The sequence below is a fragment of the Lissotriton helveticus genome, chromosome 2_1 (assembly GCF_964261635.1).
Source record: "Lissotriton helveticus chromosome 2_1, aLisHel1.1, whole genome shotgun sequence".
Classification (NCBI taxonomy): domain Eukaryota; kingdom Metazoa; phylum Chordata; class Amphibia; order Caudata; family Salamandridae; genus Lissotriton; species Lissotriton helveticus.
In genome coordinates, this window is record NC_136059.1 from 40,098,870 (window position 1) to 40,119,508 (window position 20,639).

Here is a 20,639-nt window from a genome sequence, read left to right on the forward strand (position 1 = left end):
ATCTTACAAAATTTAACTTAGCAAAAAATTATTGAAAAAACTATACATTAAAAAGAATTATAATTTTTCCATTGAAAATTCTAATATATTATATCACACTGATCAAAATTACAAACAATAAAACAGTGTTTCATCAGCTATGTTATATATTTTTTTTAAACAGATTATAATTAATCTTATATTTTAAAACATAATAAAAATGCCTAAAAAAACATAGACAGAAAATAAAAAATTGTTGCAAACATATTTTTATAAATAAAATCATGTACAAAAACATAGAAATTTACTGAAAAAACACAGGTTTCAGGGACGTTATAGTTAGGGACTAGCATTTTAAAAAACTTTAGAAATTAATTGGAAAAAAAACACAGGATTCAAGGACGTTATAGTTAGGTTGACATTTCACTTGTACAAAAACAGAGAAATGTGGCGGTTATAGTTAGCTGAGCTAACTATAACTCACGCCCCCGCAATGCACTGCTGATGACATCACATAATACATCACTCATGACATGGTCAGTGACATCACTCATGACATCACTAATGATATCTCAAACAACATCACTGAGACCATCATCCAAAGGCTGTGAGTGTTTCTAAAAAGTTGAAGAATCTTATATATATATATATATATGTGGAGAAGTGTGGCTCACTGGTTAGAGGAGGCAGACCCTGAAGCAGAGGTCATACCCGGGACCAGGGTTCAATTCCCGACACGGCAGGATCTTGAGCCCAATTATCCACGGACTCGATAATTCTCGTTTCGGTGCCTACTCAAATGACGGGTTCACACTCTGCAGCTCAGGGCATCAGCTTGCTTAATCTCCACTACGGCCCCCCCGCGGCGGGATGCCTGGCTTTCACCTAGGGGATGCCCAGTACGGGTATCTCACAGGGAAAAAGCCAGGACGGGTTCCCAAGGCAAGCGCCGAGATGCCTACGGCTAATCGAGCGCTATATAAGAATGCATAATAATAATATATATATATATATATATATATATATATATATATATATTACGCTCCATGGGGTTGTCCAAGTACCCGCTACTTGGACAACCCCATGGAGCGTAATCACTGCACGTTCCTCCTCTCATCCATTGTTTAGGAAAGAATACGGCTGGCACTCTGGTATCCGTTTCAATAATTTATTATACCAAACCCCCCTCACCCCAAACAGACGCGTTTCGCCTTTGCAGGCTTCGTCAGTGTTACGTTTGTGCCACGTGTGAGTCACCATTTTAAATCTTTAGCCAGTCTGACATAATCATAGACATAGAAGACGGCTACTGACATTCAAAAAGATAGTAGCCATCTTATAACGTGCAAATTGCATTGAAATATACATGGCTTTAAATGGTGACATTAAATAAAGTGCATAGTGCTCATTTAAAAACATATAACACAAAACTTTCATTTAAAAAAGAGTATTGTAAACACAGTACATTCTGTAAATGCAATCAATTCAACTATTTCCTATATCTATATAAGTTCTATTTTTGGCATCTTTCATAGATATTTACCAATAAAGTGCAGAATTGATAGGATAAGTCTTTCCTATAATGCATTACATTAGTTATGCAGCCCTGAATGGGCGATTGTGTTACAGCATAAGTTTCCAAATGGGATTCCTGGTTCAGCAGTGGGGTATTGTTATTATCCCTAGGGGATGTTGGATGAATAAATTTAACCCCGGTGCCCCATGTATCAGACTATATGTGAACTAAAGGTGAACCCATAGTTCATCATTGTTATTGAGGCCCCACGGAGTCATGGTTTTAAGACTGATGATGCACTTTGACTCAAGAATGCATAGGGCCTTGTCTCTGTCACCTCCCCGTTCCAATTTGGGGGCCTGATCTATACAGTAAAAACTAAGTTTCTCCCAGTCACTTTGATGGTGTTCGGCAAAGTGGCGGGCAACGGGATATGTCTTGTCGTTATTAGTAATTGCCCGCATGTGCTCCAGAACTCTTAGTTTGGCAGGTTTCATGGTGCTGCCGATGTATCGCAGCTTACAGGGGCAGGTTAAACAGTAAATGGTGTATTCTGAGTTGCAATTTAGCAACTGTTTGATTTTTATGTTGGGTTTCTTTTCACCAGTACGGTTAGGATAGTCTGACATTTTGCTGCTGAATCTACATGCCTTGCATTTTAGACACGGAAAAAAGCCCGTTAATTTGGACAGTTTGATGGGTTGGACCATTGTTCTAAAATGGCTGCGGACTAGATGATCGGCCAGAGACGGACATCTTTTATATGTGATTAATGGTCTGTGTAGAAAAAAAAAAATAATATATATATATATATATATATATATATATATATATATATATATACTGAAATGTTCTCGTGACTCGTAATTAGATGCTTAGACAGATCCCATCTTCACTTTCATTGGCCAATGAGGTTGATTTTTTAGAGGAAGAGCGCAGGCAGACCCTGTGCCCAAGACCACACCAAAACAGATCAAAAGCTGGACATCCAAACACCGGGAAAGAAGGCGGGCCAGGAAGCAAAGCTACAAGCAACAAAATGCAACAAACGAGGAATTGGAGACGCTAGGACAGTGTAAACCTCACACTAATCCCACAGTCTTGAACCTCACAGATGTTGTGCTTAATAAAGCGGAACAACAACTCCTTTCTCTGAGACTCTCTTACTGCCCTGTCAGTTCCTTCAGCTATGCCTCCACAAGATTCGATATTTACAAAGGCATACGCAAGCTAAAACTGAAAAAACATTTTTTACAGCATAATCAACAGCAAGACAAACTGAGAATGCAAACAACAACACAGCAAGCCATTCCAAATGGCCAAGAAGACAATCAGTACAGTCATACTCCATCAGACATGGGATTACTTACGCATATGCAAGAACTAATGGCAGAAAACCAGATCTCCAGGTCTAACACAGCAGGAGATGAAAGTGAGAAGGACAGAGATATACAAATAAAACCAAAAACTCAGTTGAAGCCTTGCTCTACATTTAATCCGCTAATGATTAAAGATTCGATTGACAGTTTCCACGACAATGTGGTGGGAGGTTTAAAGGACTTCAACTATAAAATGCAGAATTCCACCAAACAGAAAGTCAACAGACGGGGGATCCAATTTCATGCACTGATGTCCAAACTCGAGAGAAATCCAGACATTGTCGTCTGCAATGCCGATAAGGGCGGCAATGTAGTCCTAAGGAAAAAAGCTGACTACATCACAGAGGCAATGAAACAACTTAAGGACACAGATTGCTATCGGCGTAGTGATTATCCAACATTGTGTAAAGTTATCAATGATTTTAACATGAAATTAATTGGGTGGAAAAATACAGGATTGTTATCTTCGGATGAATTCAAATATATGAAAAATGACAAACCAGTAGTCTCCTGTATTTCATCCCGAAGATATACAACAATGCCCAAGTACTACCTGGCAGACCTAATATATCTGCGCAAAAAAGTTAACTTGAGAACACCTCAGATATATTGACTATTATCTACAGGAACATGTCCAAAATTTGGCATCCTATATTCGGGACACAAGTGACTTTTTAGTGAAACTGATGGACTATCCATGATGGACTGAATACCTGTTAATCACACTAGACGTGACATCCCTATACACGTCTATAAACCATAGAGAAGGATTAAAGGCCCTTGCATTTTATCTGGCTAGAAGAGGACAGGACTATGCTCAACACAGTTCTATGCTATTAAACATGGTAGAATTATGTTTGCATAACAACCATTTTATGTTTCAGAACACCCTATATCAGCAGATGCGATTGGGGCCAGCTTCTCCCCCAGCTATGCCTGTCTCCACATGGGCTGGTGGGAGGATCTGGTCCTGTATAAAGACACCAAACCAAAAACATAAAGAACTGGTGGAGGTACATTGATTACCTCTTTTTAATTTGGGATGGATCAATCAATGAGGCAGAGGGATTCATAGAGAGACTGAACAATAACTCATTGAACCTACACTTCACAACCTCCATTAGCTTCGAAAGTGTATATTTCTTAGATGTGCAGGTCTTTGTTGAAGATGGCAAGTTAGAAACTAAATTACATAGAAAATCCACAGCAAGCAATGAAGTATTGCACGCTGTTAGTTCACATCCCAAGCATCTCATCTGTAGCATTCCGTACGGTGAGAAGCTTAGTGTTGGACTTGGCCCTTTTTGCAGGGTCATCCCTGAACTTTTTGCCTTCCTCCTGTATTTTGTCTGATCTGTTTTTGTTGGTTTTATGACCCCTGGCACTTTACCACTGCTGATCTGTGCCAAAGTGCATATGCTCTCCCAATTTTAAATTGATGTATGAATTAGTGATTCCATGATTGGCTGATTTGGTTTACTGGTCAGCCCCTAGTACAGTGCACTGAGTGTGCCTAGGGCCTTTAAACCAAATGCTGCTAGTGGGCTTGCAGCACTGGTTGTGCCACCCACAGAAGCAGCCTGTAAAAGTGTGTCTAAGGCCTGCCATTGCAGAGCCTGTGTGCAGTCTGGTACTGCCATGTTGACTGGGCATGTGCACCCACTTGCCAGTCCCTAAACCGTACCTTTTCTTCATATCAGACACCCCTATGGTAGGCCCAAGGGCAGGGTGCATTGTAAGTATAAGATGGGCATGCCCTGGTGTGTGTGGCATGTCCTAATAGTGAATTACAGCCATTTTCGTTTTTCACTATTGCAAGGCTACATGTTCTCTATAGGCCAGAAAGGGCAGTTAGATTCTTACATTTTATAATCCTCAGGGAACATGGTAGAAATTCCAGTTTAGTATGCCTGAACTCAGAATGATGAAATACATCTTTTAGCGAAGTTGGTTTTAACATTCTGTGTTTGAAAATGCCACTTTTAGAAAGTAGGTATTTTCTTGTCTCACTAACCAAGCCTGCCTCTGCTAGTTGTGTATTCCTTGTCTGGAGTTTGAGTGACAGGGCTGGGGGATTCCAGGAGACGGGGGAGTCTGCCCAGTGGTGAATGGAGAGATCTGCATCTAGATGGGAGGGAGGAGTTGCGCCTGGGACCTGAATCGAACTGTGCCTGCCCCCCACAGTGCTGGCTCCACCCCCTGTGGTGTGTCTGATGACTCTGCCCTGCACTGTGAAAGGAGAGAAGGAATCATGTCAACAGAGTGCTCCAGGGCTGTGCTTTTGCTCTACAATGCTGGCTCCACCTCCAGTGGGGTATCTGATGTTCCTGCCCTGCACTGTGAAAGGAAAGAAGAAGTCATGTAAACAGAGTGCTCCAGAACTGGTTTGGACTGGCCAAAGGCCCCTGTGTCCTCAGAGGACAAAGGATTTTGGGGTATAAATATTGGGACCCTGATCCCAAGAAATTAGATCACGTTTGGACTACAAAAACAACCTTTCCTGAGGTGAGGAACCTGAAGAAAGGAGAGAATATCCCTAAGCTGAAGTGCTGCTTGGGGGATTGGCCTGCAGTGGTTGCCTGACTGCCAAAGAAAGGGGAAAGGACTTTGTGTGCACTTTATTCGACTTGTGAAGGATCTCCAAGGGCTTGGAAAAGAGCTTGTCCCCTGACCGAAGTCTCAGAACCAGTAGACTTCACCAGCCTTTGTGGATTGCTGCTGAAAACGCTGTTTCAGTGACTACAGAAAAACACACAAGATGATAAACGGAATGTTGCACATTGGCATAACATTCACCCCCAGTCACAGATCTGGGTTTAATCCATCGTTATTTTGCTCACCACGCCACCCCAGTTCAGACATGGCCATATGCGAATCAGTCTTGACCATGTGCCTCATGGGAACAGTCCAGCCCGAACTGCCAAGCCATGTCTTCCCTGGACCGGAATCAAGCATCCTAGGACCGGTATCTGGCTATCAGCCATCATCAGCCAGGATAGCTTGACTTCAGTGGCGTAGTGAGCATGGGACCCACGTCTGGGCATACCCTTCCCACGGAGGGCGAACAGCAAAACACACAAGATGATGGACGGAATTTTGCACATTGGCAAAACATTCACCCCCAGTCACAGATTTGGGTTTAATCCATTGTTATTTTGCTCACCAAGCCACCTCAGTTCAGAGATGGCCATATGCAAATCAGTCTTGTCCCCGTGCCTCATGGGAACAGTCCAGCCCGAACTGCCAAGCCATGTCTTCCCTGCACCGGAATCAGTGACTACAGAGGCATGGAGCTGTGACTGACTCTCACGACCGGCCCGGTGTCCTGTAGGCACCACATCGAACAACGTCCGCATCTTGCAACGTAAGCTCTGAGCTCACCGACTGCGTCCTGATGCCGTCACCGAGCAGTTGCCTGCACCGTAAACTGTGGACACCGCGACGTGCAATGCCTCGCTACACCGACTCGTACTGGTCTGACCGAAGCGGTCACTGTTGCTGACTTCAAGTCCTGTGAACGTATCAGAGTTGGGCACCGACTCGCACGCTTCACGATGCACCGCCCGACTCAAACCGTTGTCCGGACTGACCGACGCCAGCTCCCGAACTCCGGCTCTGTCGCCGCACCGCAAGCTGCGAGCACCGCAATGAAGCACCGTCTCGCCCTGCAAAGTACGCCTTGGACCCACCGACTCCGTCAATGGGCCGCTGCCTGCCCCGCATCGAGGGACAACGCGTCCTGCAACGCTTTCTTTTCTGCAACATGCCGAACGCCGAACCCGGCTCGCACACCCGTGCCGGTCGCATCAAGTAAAGGTACTGTGACCGAGTCTGTCTACATTTGAGTGGGCCCGTATCAACGCGGTCCGCTGGAATTGTTAGACTCTGTGTTATGTTCATCAATGCTGTAGCCGGACAGGGCTAGCGACTCGCATAGAACTCTGATTTAAGCATTTTTAACTGGAACTCTTGATTTTTAATAGTACTGTGGATTATTCTTATTGTTTTTGGTCTTGTGGTAAATCTATATAAACAATACTTATTTTTATAACTATACAGCGTGTGTGGTGTCCATTTGTAGTGTTGTCACTTGATTACTGTATGTGTTCACAAATGCTTTACACACTGCCTCTGAAACAAGCCTGTCTGCTCGTGCCATGCTACCAAGGGGGTGAGCAGGGGTTATTTTAGGAGTTTACACACTTACCCTGACTAGAGGAGAGGGTCCCTATTTGTCACAAGTACCTACCTGTGCCAACTAGAGAGCCCCAATTCTAACACTTAGGTTAAGATGCATTTGCAGCTGTGAAAAATACCTTATCACAGAGCAAGAAAACAGCAAGCAGCAATTTCAGGAAAGGGGATACACCAAACACTGCATTGATGCTGCCATCCTCAAGAGCAGGGACAAATCCAGGGAAACCCTCCTCAAAAAAGACAGTGAGGCACACAAGAAATCAGCAAAGGACACAATGAAACAAAAAGATGGAGATACTTTCAGATTCATTCTAAAATTTAACAAACAAGAAAAACAAGTCAGAAAGCTTATAACCAAAAATTGGCCCCTGGTCTTAAGTGACCCTATGATCGGGCATCTGCTTTCCAAAATAAAAATGGCGATAACTTACAGCAGAGCAGTGTCCATGAAAGATATTTTGGTCCAGAATAACCCCAAAGGTCCCAGCAAAAGCTTGTATCTGACTCAGAGAGAGGGCTTTTTTAAATGTAGACTATCTAAGGCGTGCCAGCACGGCAACAACCAGACTGCATAGAAAACCCCTTTCAGTGACAAGGAAAATCTCATAACCAAGGCCCTCAATTGCGAAACAGACTATGCCATCTACATGCTGGAGTGCCCTTGTGGGCTGCGCTATGTTGGTAGCACGATATTACAAGCACACAAGAGGGTACTCCAGCACTTGGGAGCGATAAAAAATCAAGATCAGGCATATCCAGTAGCCAGGCATTTCAGTGAGTCACACAAAGCGGACCCCAATGGCCTGAGATACTTTCTGATAGGGGGTGAAAGAGAAAGAGTACTCAGACTACTAGAGGCCAATTACATCATTAACCTCGATACAAAATACCCAAGGGGTCTGATTGCCACTGAGGAACTATATACTTGTTTGTAATTCAGCAGCAATAGACCAACGCTCTCAGCCCAACATCACCACCAACCTGGACCAGACAGTAGAGAATTTCAACACCTAGATCACCAGCGATGCCAACCAAGTTGCCCCCACCAAACCAACAATAATGCACAGACCCACTAAACAAGCCAGCTGCTATACACAACAACTCAGCGCATTAAAACACAGGTGTAAGCAACTGAAAAAAAGATGGCAAACCAGCAGGAATGACACTGACTAAACCGGCTACTATTCAACCTTCAACAACTACCACCGTCAGCTCAAAGCCACGAAAAAGGAGGCCCTTACACGTCAGATCAAAACCAGCGGGCAATCAAACCGAGGAACTCTTCACTATCATCAGAGAGTTCAGATGCCTGTCAGCCACAGAAAAACTCAACCCCTCCCTCAAAAGAACTCTGCGACTCTCTTGCTGACCACCTCCATAACAAGATAGCAACCATCTACAGTCCCCTTGATCCCCAACCCTCCAACCTCTTTTGCAACCCATCAACCACCCTCTCACAGAATGGAAACCAACTTACCACACCACCAACTACTACCCTGATGAAATCCATCCACTCAAAAGCACCCACCAACCCATGCCCTCACCGACTCTTCAACCTGGGAAGCAATAAGATCAGTCACCAGCTCACCGTCATCCACAAAAGCTCCATAACTTCAGCCACATTTCCAAATGGATGGAAACATGCAGAGGTTAGACCGCCTCCTCAAGAAACCTTCAGTAAATCCCAGAGACCTCCAGAACTACTCTCCCATCTCCCTTCTGCCGTTCCCCATCAAAGTCCTGGAGAAGGCCATTAACCTTCAACTCAACAATCATCTGGAAAAAAACAAAGTGCAGGATCCAACAAAATGGGGTTTCAGGGCCAACCACAGCCCTAATCACAGCAACAGACGACATTTTATTTTTCCACTTATAGAGCGCACGGCTACTCAATGGTTTCCCAGCGCTAAGCATAGGAAGAGATTTCGCTTGGCCCTATGTGAAAAAAAATTAAATAGCTATGTTTTAAGGTGCTTGCAAGGTAGCAGCAGAGAGGTACAGTGTCTTAAGAATTGCGGTAGGGAATTCCAAACTTTAGGACCAAGGTATTGCAAGGAGCACCTCCTGCGCATAGCAAATGATGCACAACTCATAATGAATGGGATAGGTGTTATTGAATCAAGGCCCTGTGATCTTAATAAGGATTACATTACATTTACAATAAATTACATGCCTATAAGCACTGCAATTATAACTACGCATATTAGGAGCTGTGTGTTTAACTGTTGAAACGCACTCATTTCTGTTTCTCTTTCTAGGGAGTTTGCTGGCCAGTACATTCAACTTCTGAGTGACATATCACTCCGCCTACTGGTTCGGTATAAAGATTTTTACCACTGTTTCAAAATTATACAAGTGGTTATTGGTATTTCTTCTGGTCCTGCTGAAAGCCGTTGCATCCCTATGAGAGCTCTAGGATGAAACATGTCAACCTTTTTTCACTATTTTTTACAGATTGAATTCCCCTCTGTCATAGATATTTTCTTTTAGTCCTAGCCTATTTATGCAGTATTACAATTATTAATTTTCAGATGGCTCCCCATAAGAAAATCTGTGACGCAGGCCCTCACCACCAGCCAACTTGACTACGGCAACACACTTTATGCTGGCACCTCCACCGACCTCATGCACAGACTCCAGACAATCCAGAACACAGTAGCCAGACTGATCCTCAACCTGCCCAAAAGGATACACATCACACAGCATCTGAAATGCCTCCTCTAGCTCCCCATCCAGAAGAGATTCCGGTTCAAGCTCCTGGCCCACACCTACAAGGCCCTCCACAGCCAAGGACCAGACTACATGAACCACCGCCTGTACTTCCACAACCAACCAGAAACCGCTGCTCTGCTCACCTTGCCCTCACCAACACCACGTATTTGCCCAAGCCGCTCCGGAGAACGCTCCTTCTCACACCTTGCCACCAAAGCCTGGAACACCCAGCCACTCCCGGTCTGCACTCTTCAACTGATACCTTCAGTACAGCGCCTGGATACTCCTCGGGGTGATTAGCTGCACTATACAAATACGACTAGATTGATTTATTGACAGTTTATTGCCAGCATTTGCGTGACAAGTGTTACTGGGGACAATATCAAGAATTAGGTGCCCATATCCTGATGAGGACCGGATACTCTGATGATTGGTAGGTTTGTTTGTTGAAATTGAAAAATCATAAATCTGAAAAGGTCTTTGGTCCTGAAAAAAATAGGGTCCTTAGTTTCAGAGGGGAGGCCATTAATGTATGGGGCTGGAAGGTTATGGTTAGGAGATGGAGAGAATTTCATTATTTGTTTATTAATCTGAAATTGTATGCATATTAGTGCAATACTAGGATCTGGGTGTGCTGCCTATGAACTTAGGGACATATTACAGGCTACAGCAGCTGCTCAATTATGAGCACCCTATGCCTTAGCCTTCCTTAGTCATCGGTGTCCAGATCTCTGTGATCTTCCTCTACTTACATCTTAAGGGGTCCCAAGAACAAACAAACACAGCAGGGAGGGCAAGCCTTTCAATTCCAGGTTGTGAACATTTAGAGTAACTGAATTTAAGATGTGCTTCTGAATATATGGGGTCCGATTCACAGAACTAACTTACGACAATATCCTAAACTTACTACCATTTTGGTGTTCACAGAAGGCACTAACTCCTTTTCGTATTCACAGAAAGCACTTACTCATTGATGAGTAACTTACTCATTGATGAGCAACTTACTCATTGAAAAGTAAGTCCACTTACTCATTTTGGTATTCACAGAAGGCACTTACTCATTGATGAGCAACTTACTCATTGATGAGTAAGTGCACTTACTCATTTTGGTATTCACAGAAGGCACTTACTCATTTTGGTATTCACAGAAGGCACTTACTCATTGATGAGCAACTTACAAATTGATGAGTAAGTTCCTTCTGTGAATACCAAAATGGGTAACTGCCTTCTGTGAATAGCAAAATGGTAGTAAGTTTAGGATTTTGTCGTAAGTTAGTTCTGTGAATCGTGCTCATGGAATTTTGCTCAGCACCTCAAACATGACTCTTACCTTCCTAATTGCTATCATCCATTTGTGAGGTTTCTTGCAGTGCTAGTTCTAGGGCACTTTCCTGGTGATTGTGTATGTTAAAAGTGGCATAAACCAATTCATTCAGCGTTGGGAAGTTCAGGCCTGGTCATAGCTCAATGTTCCTCGAAGTTAAGTGTTTGTTTATGATGAGCCGCTCTGCCCTACAGTGTCTCACTGTCAGGACTCATCGGAGAAATTTTCAATGGGCGTGTCAAGGTAGACACAAAAGACACGTGCTGACACCGCTTTCGGCTCATCGAATGTACTTTCGTGAGATCTGCCAGTGTTTTTATTCATTAGAAAAATAATTGCACATTCAGTGTATGTGACCGAGCTTTTCCATGTGCGTCTATTTCGCTTTGTACTTTTCCATTTCAGAAAATCAGCAAAATAGAAGCCTAAACCATGCTCTCTGGATTCATACATTGTATTAATCTGTGCTCCTCTCCAGGAAGACATCTCTAGGATGTTCCTGTCTGCTCGATCTTTTGCTCCAACCTTTTCTAGGGATCATTTATTAGTTGAACTGCCTATTGTATTTCTGTATTTCATAAAAGTCATGTCAAGTAGAAGTAGCTATTTCTATATGTATCTGATTGAATGTATCTTATGTATTCATTGCTTTACTAGTCATTGCTAGTTCAACCCTATGACGCCACATCTCATATGTGTGTGGCTTTTCTGTTTAAAACCCTGTAAAAGATGGTGATTTGAGGATTTTTTTAGACTTTGCCTTTTTAATTGTTCAGACTCTACACAAGTCTCTCATTTGGGGAACTGTTTTCCTTGATCAGAACCTTGAGAAAAATCCTTCCGCTGGTGCCCAAAACAGCCAGAGCGTTGATTGTTGGAAGTATCATCCTCAGAAGGATGGACTATTGTAATGCCCTACTATTGGAGACCCCAACATTTTTGGTTGAACGTCTCCAAAGAGTCCAGACCTTTGCTGCCAAACTAGCACTGGCGAAACCACGGTGTGCATCAGGCTCCTTGGCTCTTGCTGAGCTTCACTGGTTAGCAATAAGGCAGAGGATCCAGTTTAAGTCCCTCTGCTTGGTCTTTAATGCTCTGCATGTGGCTGGACCTAAACCTCTTCAGGAGACATTTGTGTGGTATACGCCATTAAGGTGTCTCTGCTCCTTTACGGCCTGTCTGGTGACAGCTCAGAAAATTCGCAAAGCAAAATCAGGAGGCAGGGCGTTCAGCTCTGCTGCTGCCAAACTTTGGAACAGCCTTCCTCTGGAAATCAGGCAGTTTCAAGACCTTCTGCAGTTTAGGAAAAGGGTTAAAACGTGGCTGTTCCCTAGAATCTGATCGTTAGGAGGGCTTCTCTCTTTGGAATCCCTTTTGCATCTTCCACTGACTGATGTTTCACGTACTATAGCGCCAAGATACCCGTAGGGTGATAGCCGTGCTTAATAAGTATCATAAACAATACAATACTTAAGTCTTTTCTGGCTTTCCTTTGAAGGCAGACTCCCTAAAGCTGTCTGTCTTTGCTATTTAATAAAAAGATTCCTTGAATTAACAACTCACTCCATTATGATGGTGACCTGAATAGCCATGTGGATATTCAGATATAGTCCTAAATAGTAAACAGCACACTCTCTGCATTGCATTCCATTTCTGCTTACTACATTAGTGTTCTAAAATAATTCTCCATGGACACATACTTCCACATTGATACTCACGCCGTCATGACTCAGCATCACCCCCTTGGGTGGACCAGTTGTCCCTGAGGTGTAGACTAGAGTGGAGCATTGATTGACCCTCTGGGAGGCGATGACGTCATCGAGTTCAGAATCAGGAACTTCAGATCCCAGCTGCATGAACTCCGCCCACTGCAGACAGAAAGAGTCATTGAATCAGAAAAGATAAGACATAGGCCACCACTGCTGTTGAGAGTCCAAAGACAAACTATGAACAGGATACTCAGAGGGCTACAGAGGCAAGGGTTCAAGCCATCAGCTTGCTAGCTGTCTCAAGAGAGAGTAATACAGAAGGTAATCACTAGAATAAAAATATAACACAGAGTGAGAAATCAAAGGGTAAGCACGGACCAAAACACTGACAATGGGGCTGCTGGACAGAGACAATGCAAAGAAGAACAAATATACAAATGACTGTGCTCTTATTGTGCACTGGCAGGGTAGCACCAAGCAAATGTCCTGGTTTTGGGCCAGCAATTGGCATGATCTTGAGCCTGAAACTTTACCTCAATTACTACAAGGTGAGCCTCTATTCAAAGAGGGTCACCAAACGCAAACTTCATTCCAAGATGACCACCTACCATGAACACAATTTTAATATGACCAGCCTCTTCCTGTGAGGTAATTTCCTTTTCTGAGTCAAGTCCATTCCGTTCAGGTGCGTCCTGGTCAGGGACCAGCCAATTCCCATCACGTGGTCCATGTCTGGGCTCAGTCCCTTTCTGTCATGTGGTTTCCTGTTCTGAGAACACACGGTTCCTCTCAGTTGGATGATGTTTTGCCACTATACTGATCCTCAACCTGCTCAAAAGGACCCACATCACCCAGCACCTGAGAAACTTCCACTGGCTTATCATCTAGAAAAGATGCCAATTCAAACTCCTGACACATGTCTAAAAAGCCCTCCATCAACCACTGCCTGACCTTCCACCAACCATCCAGAAACCTTTGCTCTGCCTCGATCACCCAAAACTGCGCATCCACCGTACCCACTGTGGAGGATGCTGCTCTCCCACCGCCCCACCAAGTCCTGGAACACCCTCCCCCTCTGAACATAGCCCAGACTGACAGACTTTAGGAAGAAACTCAAAACCTGGCTCTTCGATTGAAACTAACATCCCAGTGTAGGACTCGCATCACATACGTGCTAACAACAATAGACACCATAAATCCATGAATGGGAAGGATTATTAAGATGACTTAATAAACCTCTAGGAAACAGGGGACTACCATTCCCAAGGGTGGACGCGGCAGAACCTGATTAGAGGTAATGCTGCTAGCTGTGAAAGACGTTTTATCTGTTGCTCAATCTTTTTTGCCTTGTTTTAACAAAATCTGTACTGTTCTGCTTTGCACTTTCCTATGCCCATATTTTGAAAATTGCATTTTTCACAGTCTTACTCACCCGCATCTGATTGCTCCCATGCCCTGGTCCAACTCGGTAAGTGCCGTTGAGCAGAGGGCGTTCTCAGGAGTAACTTTCAGGGCGTGACACTTCCGGCTGCAGTTAGCGGACTAGTCTTTGCGCTTCACTGCTACTTAACCGGATGCCCGGACGCACACCCAGCGAATGCGACAGAACCTGATTAGAGGTAGTGTTGCTAGCTGTGAAAGACGTTTTATCAGTTGCTCAATCTTTTTTGCCTTGTTTTAACAAATTCTTTACTGTTGTGCTTTGCAGTTTCAAAGGCCCATATTTTAAAAATTGCATTTTGCACAGTCTTACTCATCCCCATCTGATTTCTCCCACACCCCGGTCCGACTAGGCAAGTGCCGTTGAGCGGAGGGCGTTTTCGGGAGTTACTTTCAGGGTGGGACACTTCTGGCTGCACTTAGCGCACTAGTCTTTGTGCTTCACTGCTACTTAACCGGGTGCCCGAACACATGTGCAGCGGACACGCGTAGCAGGCGCGCCGGAGCCGCTCCAAAGTAGCGCCAAAGGCAAGCCCGTCTGCGCCCATCCACGCCTGGCTGGGACCAGGGGCCATGACCCCTGGCAGTTTCCAAAATAATCTCATTTATTGTGCTCAGACTTTGACTGATTTGAGAGGGGCCACTGGCATCAACTGTCTACACTCAATGAACATCGCTAACAGTCCCTCTTGCTGCTGCTACTGTAACGTTAAGTTTTAACCCCACAGCAAGGAAGCACCTTTACTTGGCCCTCCCTTAAAACTCTAGCTCCTAAACTGCCGCTCCCTTCCTAGGCACTCAGTCGAACTTGCACTCCTACTAGATGACCTCAAACCAGATGCTTTTTTCCTGACGGAGACCTGGTTACAAGACGAAGTTGACCCAGTCATCACTCAAACCCTGCCACCTGGGTATCTAATACACAGAGTGGACCATAAGACTGGAAGAGGTGGGGGACTAGCTATTATATTTAAAGACAACTTCAGTTGCCGGTCTTCTACGGACGGGCTACCAGACTGCGAAAGCATGAATTTCTCCCTAGAATTTTCACCTACAAGCACCTTCTCCGGCTTACTGCTCTACCAATCCCCAGGACCCATAGGTCAATTTCTCAGTGCACTTCCTACACTTGTTTCCAACTTTGCACTAACCCCAGCTAACTCACAATAATGGGGGATCTTAATATCCACCTGGATGACCCCTCCAATCATCTGGCCAATGAGTTATCAACAAGCCTCTCGGCACTTCAAATTAAGCATAAAGGCTTTGACCCCACGCATGTCAATGGCCATCTCCTTGAACCTGTGTTTAGTAATGAGCAGAATCTTTTGGTTGGTGTTCCCATCCCCCCATGGACGGATCACTCGTTAATTCCCCTGGTCTGGGAGACTTTGCCTTCCACTCCTCCCCAGAGCGCTACTTTTGACAGTAGAAAGGAAATGGTCGAATCTCTCCATCAGCCAATGGACTACAGCTCTTGGTGCCACCAGACCTCATAGTGATTCTAACCCTGAGATGGCAATAATAACTTTAATCTATGGATCCAAAGCTCACTGGATACTATACTTCCCAAAAAACCTTCACACAAGAGATTCAAACAAAAATGGGCACCATAGTTGTCCCCTAAATTAAGGGAGCTTAAGCAAACCTGCAGAAAATTTGAAAGTGGATGGAGACAGAATTTTGCAGAAGAGAGGAAAAATTATTACAGTGAGGCAATTAGGAGTTATAAGGCAGAAATCAAATCGCCCAAACCACCTTCTATGAGGAGAGGATAAATGCAGCTGCCAACTCACCTAAAGAGATCTTTCGTATCTCTAAATCCCCCTCCACCATGCCACATAAGACTCCCAAAACGGAGGAAGCCCCAGATCATTGTAACTACCTGGCAGATTACTTTCATCAAAAAATTCGTATGATATGCCTTCCTTTTCCTCCCCATCAGACTGAGTCTAGAGCTCTCAGCACCAGAAGTCTGCACCCCGAACTACAGTACTCTCTAGGGTAACCTCGGGCACTCCCATGGAACCCGCTCCTCCGCAGTACCTCTCACTAGTCACTAATGCTATTCGCCCAGTCATCTTGGATTCTTTAAACTTCTCCATTATTTCTGGCACAGTACCCCTGGCATGGAAATGTGGTCAGGTTAAAGCACTTCTGAAAAAAAACCAATTTAGATCACTCCAACATGGCCAACTACCGACCCATCTCCCTCCTTCCCTGGCTGAGCAAGTTTATTGAGAGACACATAAATTCCACGTGGTACAGTACTTGGAATCCAACAACTTGCTCCATGTCTCTCAAACAGGATTCCGTCCTCAGCTCGGGACAGTGACGGCCCTTCTGGCTGTAACAGAAGAGGCAAGGAGACTTCTTGACCAGGGCGGCTCAGCAGCAATCATTCTTCTAGATCTCAGTGCCGCCTATGACACTGTTGATCATAACATTCTGCTTGAGCGTCTAAACAATTTTGAGCAAGAAACCTGGCGCTTACCTGGTTCCAGTCCTTTCTAAAGGATCGGTTCTCTCAAGTCTTTGAGGGAACTGCCACATCAAACCCGTGGCCTCTCAGCTGTGGGGTTCCCCAGGGTTCCTCCCTGAACCCCACGCTTTTTAACACCTATATGGCTCCATTGGCAGAGATTGTGCTACCATTAGGCATAAAGATCATCACCTATGCAGATGATACTCAATTGGTTGTGGCATTAAATCACCCTGAAGGATCATCTTGCTCTCCAGGTACTTGCCCAGAGGCGGTAGCCGAATGGATGGAACTCTCCCACCTCAAGCTAAATGGGGACAAGACCAAACTGATGTTTCTGGGCAAACCTCAATCACCCTCCTTGGCACTTATATGGCCGACCTGTCTTGGCCCTATTCCAACCCCTAAGCAGCAGATTAAGAGCTTAGGCATGTGGTTAGACAGCTCCCTCAGTTTTAATCATCAAGCCACTAAGCTCTCTACTACATGTTTTGGCCTAATGAGGATGCTAAGAAAGATCCTTCCCCTCCTCCCTTTCCAGGCGAAGAGGATTATGGTGCAAGCCCTTATACTGTCCCGCCTAGACTATGGGAATGCGTTGTATCTGGGCGCCCCTCAGTCCACAATCCAGAAAATACAAGTGATCCAGATTTGTGCGCCTCACCAACTTCTCCAGATTCCTCCGAGACAATCAGTGAAACCTGCACTGAGGAATCTTCACTGGCTCCCAATTCGGGCTAGGATACATTTCAAGGCCATGTGCCTAGCCCATAGAGCTATGTGGAATTCAGGCCCAGCCATCATCCAGTCATTGGTCAACCCCTATCAACCCCCCAGGAGTCTTTATTCTAGCTCCGCTTTTTTCGGCACCCCAAGGAAAGTACGAAGATCCAGATGGGGTGGCGCTCTTTCTCCCTGAATGCCTGCAATCTTTGGAATTCTATCCCCCCCCTAGCCTCCGAGGGGAACCAAACATACTGGCTTTTCGTAACCTTCTCAAAAGGATTAGTTACTTACCTGTAATCCTAGTTCTCATCCAGGGGTATACTCATCAAAGTCATAATCTATGAATAATCCCCGCCCATGTGCGGGATCCCGGAGCATATAGAAAATACATATAAATATATATGTATATATATATGTGAAAACATACATTTGCAGCCTAAAACATTTCCTAACTGGCAAAATTGCCGCAAATTTACATAAATTAGCATACATACAGTAGTACTCTTCCAAACCCTAAGGAAGAATGAGAGCAGAAAACATTTGTATACAACAATGCTTTATTGCCATAGGAAAAACCTGTAATTGCAGGCATTTGCCAGTAGGCTGCAGTAGAGTATAAAGCAAACAAAGAAAACTGACACCTTGCCTTTAAGGCATTAGAGTAGGGGTACTGTGCCTTTAAGACCTGAAGGCAACCCCCTGCTCCCATGGTGCACCACAGGTGACAGTTGGGTCAGTTCTTTTTTCCGGCTCCTTCTGTGAGGATCCTGGAGCTTGAGCTCTTCAGTTTTCAACTGAAATTGTGTTTTTGAGAGAATTTTCTCTTATTATTCGACATTTTTTGGATAAATAAGGCTTCTGATTTATTTTTCTGTGGTAACCCACAAGAATTTCCTGTCAGAATGCCTGCTCTGTTCCGGAAATGTCCTTCTTGTGACATAAAGATGGCTCTGACTGACCCACATTCTGTGTGTATTGTGTGCCTTCCATCTACACACAATCCTGTTCAGTGCCATCACTGTCAAAACTTTAAAAGTCGAACTCTTCGCGACAGGGAGAAGATTCGACTTCATGCCATGCAGGAGATGGACAAAAGTCACCAGGTGGGTGCTTCTACAGCCCCCAGATCTTCTCCTACAAGCAAGCACGGCCAAAAACGGCGTCATTCCGCTTCTCCTGTCCCCAGGAAGAGGAAGGAAGGTCGAAGAACTCCGTCGACGTCGAGGTCGCCGCCGAAGAGGCCAAGATCATCTTCACGACGTCGAAGATCTCTGCCGCAGTCAAGTAAGTCGGCGTCGAGGCGCCATACTTCGGGCTCGAAGTCCATGGCTGCTACCACATCTAAGTCTCTGTCGACGTCGAGGCTTCCGTCGACGTCGAGACACTCTCTGACGCCCCAGAGGGGATCGGCGTCGAGAGCTAGGACGGCATCCAGGTCGCTGCCGGCTGGCGGGCTGCCGTCGAGAGGGACTGTCAGATCCCATCCTTCGACGTCAAGGAGGACGACGCCGAGGCGACGCCAGGAAAGGTCGCCGTCGACGCGACGTCGAAGAAGGTCATCGTCGACACGACGTCGAGAGTCGTCGTCGATACGACGTCATGGAGCATCTCCATCTGGTCGACGTCGAGGGAGATCGACGGCGAAGTCTCCGGATCGACGTCGAGGTTCTCAGTCGAGCCCTTCTCGACGTGATCGAACGCCGTCGAGAGCATACCACTCGATGCCACTAGTCACCCAGACATCTTCGACGTCGAGGCTTTCGCCGTCGAGGGATCAAGTGACGGCAGTGGTGGAGTCCCCTGGTTCCGGATCTTCAGGAGGCAAGTCATCATCTCCTCGGTTCAATATCGTGGAAATCTCCCCGGAACCTTCGCCCAGATCTGCTGACAGACCACGCAGCTTGGTGTCTCAGCATGCTCAAGGGGCTCTATCTGGAGGTCAGAGTAGCCCGGGCTCGGGTTACTCCCGTACATATTCTCCGTCTACGGCAAGAACGCCGGTCAGACCGTCTAGATCTCCTCGGAGTCCCAGGTTTTCACCCAGGCCAATATCTCGGATCAGATCACGTTCTCCATTACGCTGCATACTCCAGTGGTTCCCACTTCTGTGATTTTTGATACTCTTCATCATCGCACAGCGCCCAGGCCTCTTCTGCCCCTGGTCCCCGGCCTCCTAGATCCGGCTATGGCTACTTTCCTCACACCAGCAGTGGTGGGATCTGTTCCATCTCGGATAGCCAAAAAGTACAAGGCCCCTGCAGAGGATCCCTTGTTCCTCAGATCTGATCCTCCTGTGGACTCCATTATTGTGGCGGCTGCCATGAAGTTCCATGCAGGCTCTACTTCTTCCTCAGTACCACCTGAATAAGATAGTAAACTTATGGACTCGTTTGGTAGGAAGGTATGCAACACCTCCTCTTCATTTATGAAGGTGGCTAGCGCCTCTGCCTTGCTTGGAAGGTACGACAGGTCCCTTTGGGACTCCCTGACTCTCTTTACTGACAAGCTCCCCAAGGAAGATCGCCAAGACTTTCTGGAGATTATACAGGAGGGAGGCCTGGTAGCCAATCAAGTTATTAGCGCCGCAGTGGATGCCTCTGACCTTGCGGCCCATGGCTATTCAAATGGTATTTGTTTCCGTCGTTCGGCTTGGCTCCGTCTGACAGGGCTCAAACCAGAAGCCCAGAAGAAGATTTTGAATTTGCCATTCAATGGGAAATCTCTGTTTGGTCCACACACGGACGATGAAATGTCCAAAATGAAAGCGGAAATGGACACCGTCAAAGCTGTGGGATTACAAAAGCGCAAGGAATTCAAGAAACGCTTTCGCCAGGGAGACAGGAGGTCTTTCCAGCAGAGGGTTCAAACCCCTCAGTGGCAATCCCAGTCTCAGCAGAAGACGCAGTTCCAGCAGCGTCGTCCTGGCAGAGGAAGAGGTGGCAATAACAAGCAGCAGTCTTCCTCCAAGCAACCTCCTAAGCCCTGAGCCATTGCTTCCTCCACGTCTGTTCGCCACTCCGGTGGGAGGGAGTGTTTCTCATCATCTGAAAGAGTGGAAATCCATTACAAAAGACAGATGGGTGCTGAATATTGTGCAGCATGGTTACTTGCTGAGGTTCAAATCTCCTCCGCAAGTCCTCCTTCAGGCGCGACACCTCCCACGTTTCCAGAGTCA

General features: G+C 45.5%; 1 protein-coding gene across 1 annotated transcript in view; it reads right to left on the reverse strand.

Annotated features, from left to right (window-relative positions):
* The window catches only part of LOC144820052 (long-chain-fatty-acid--CoA ligase ACSBG2-like), a 452,754-nt gene that overhangs the window by 249,822 nt on the left and 182,293 nt on the right, over positions 1-20,639 (reverse strand). The window contains exon 6 of the mRNA XM_078677706.1: positions 12,826-12,975. Coding sequence (XP_078533832.1) covers positions 12,826-12,975 — 150 coding nt within the window. The remainder of the gene's footprint in view (positions 1-12,825; positions 12,976-20,639) is intronic.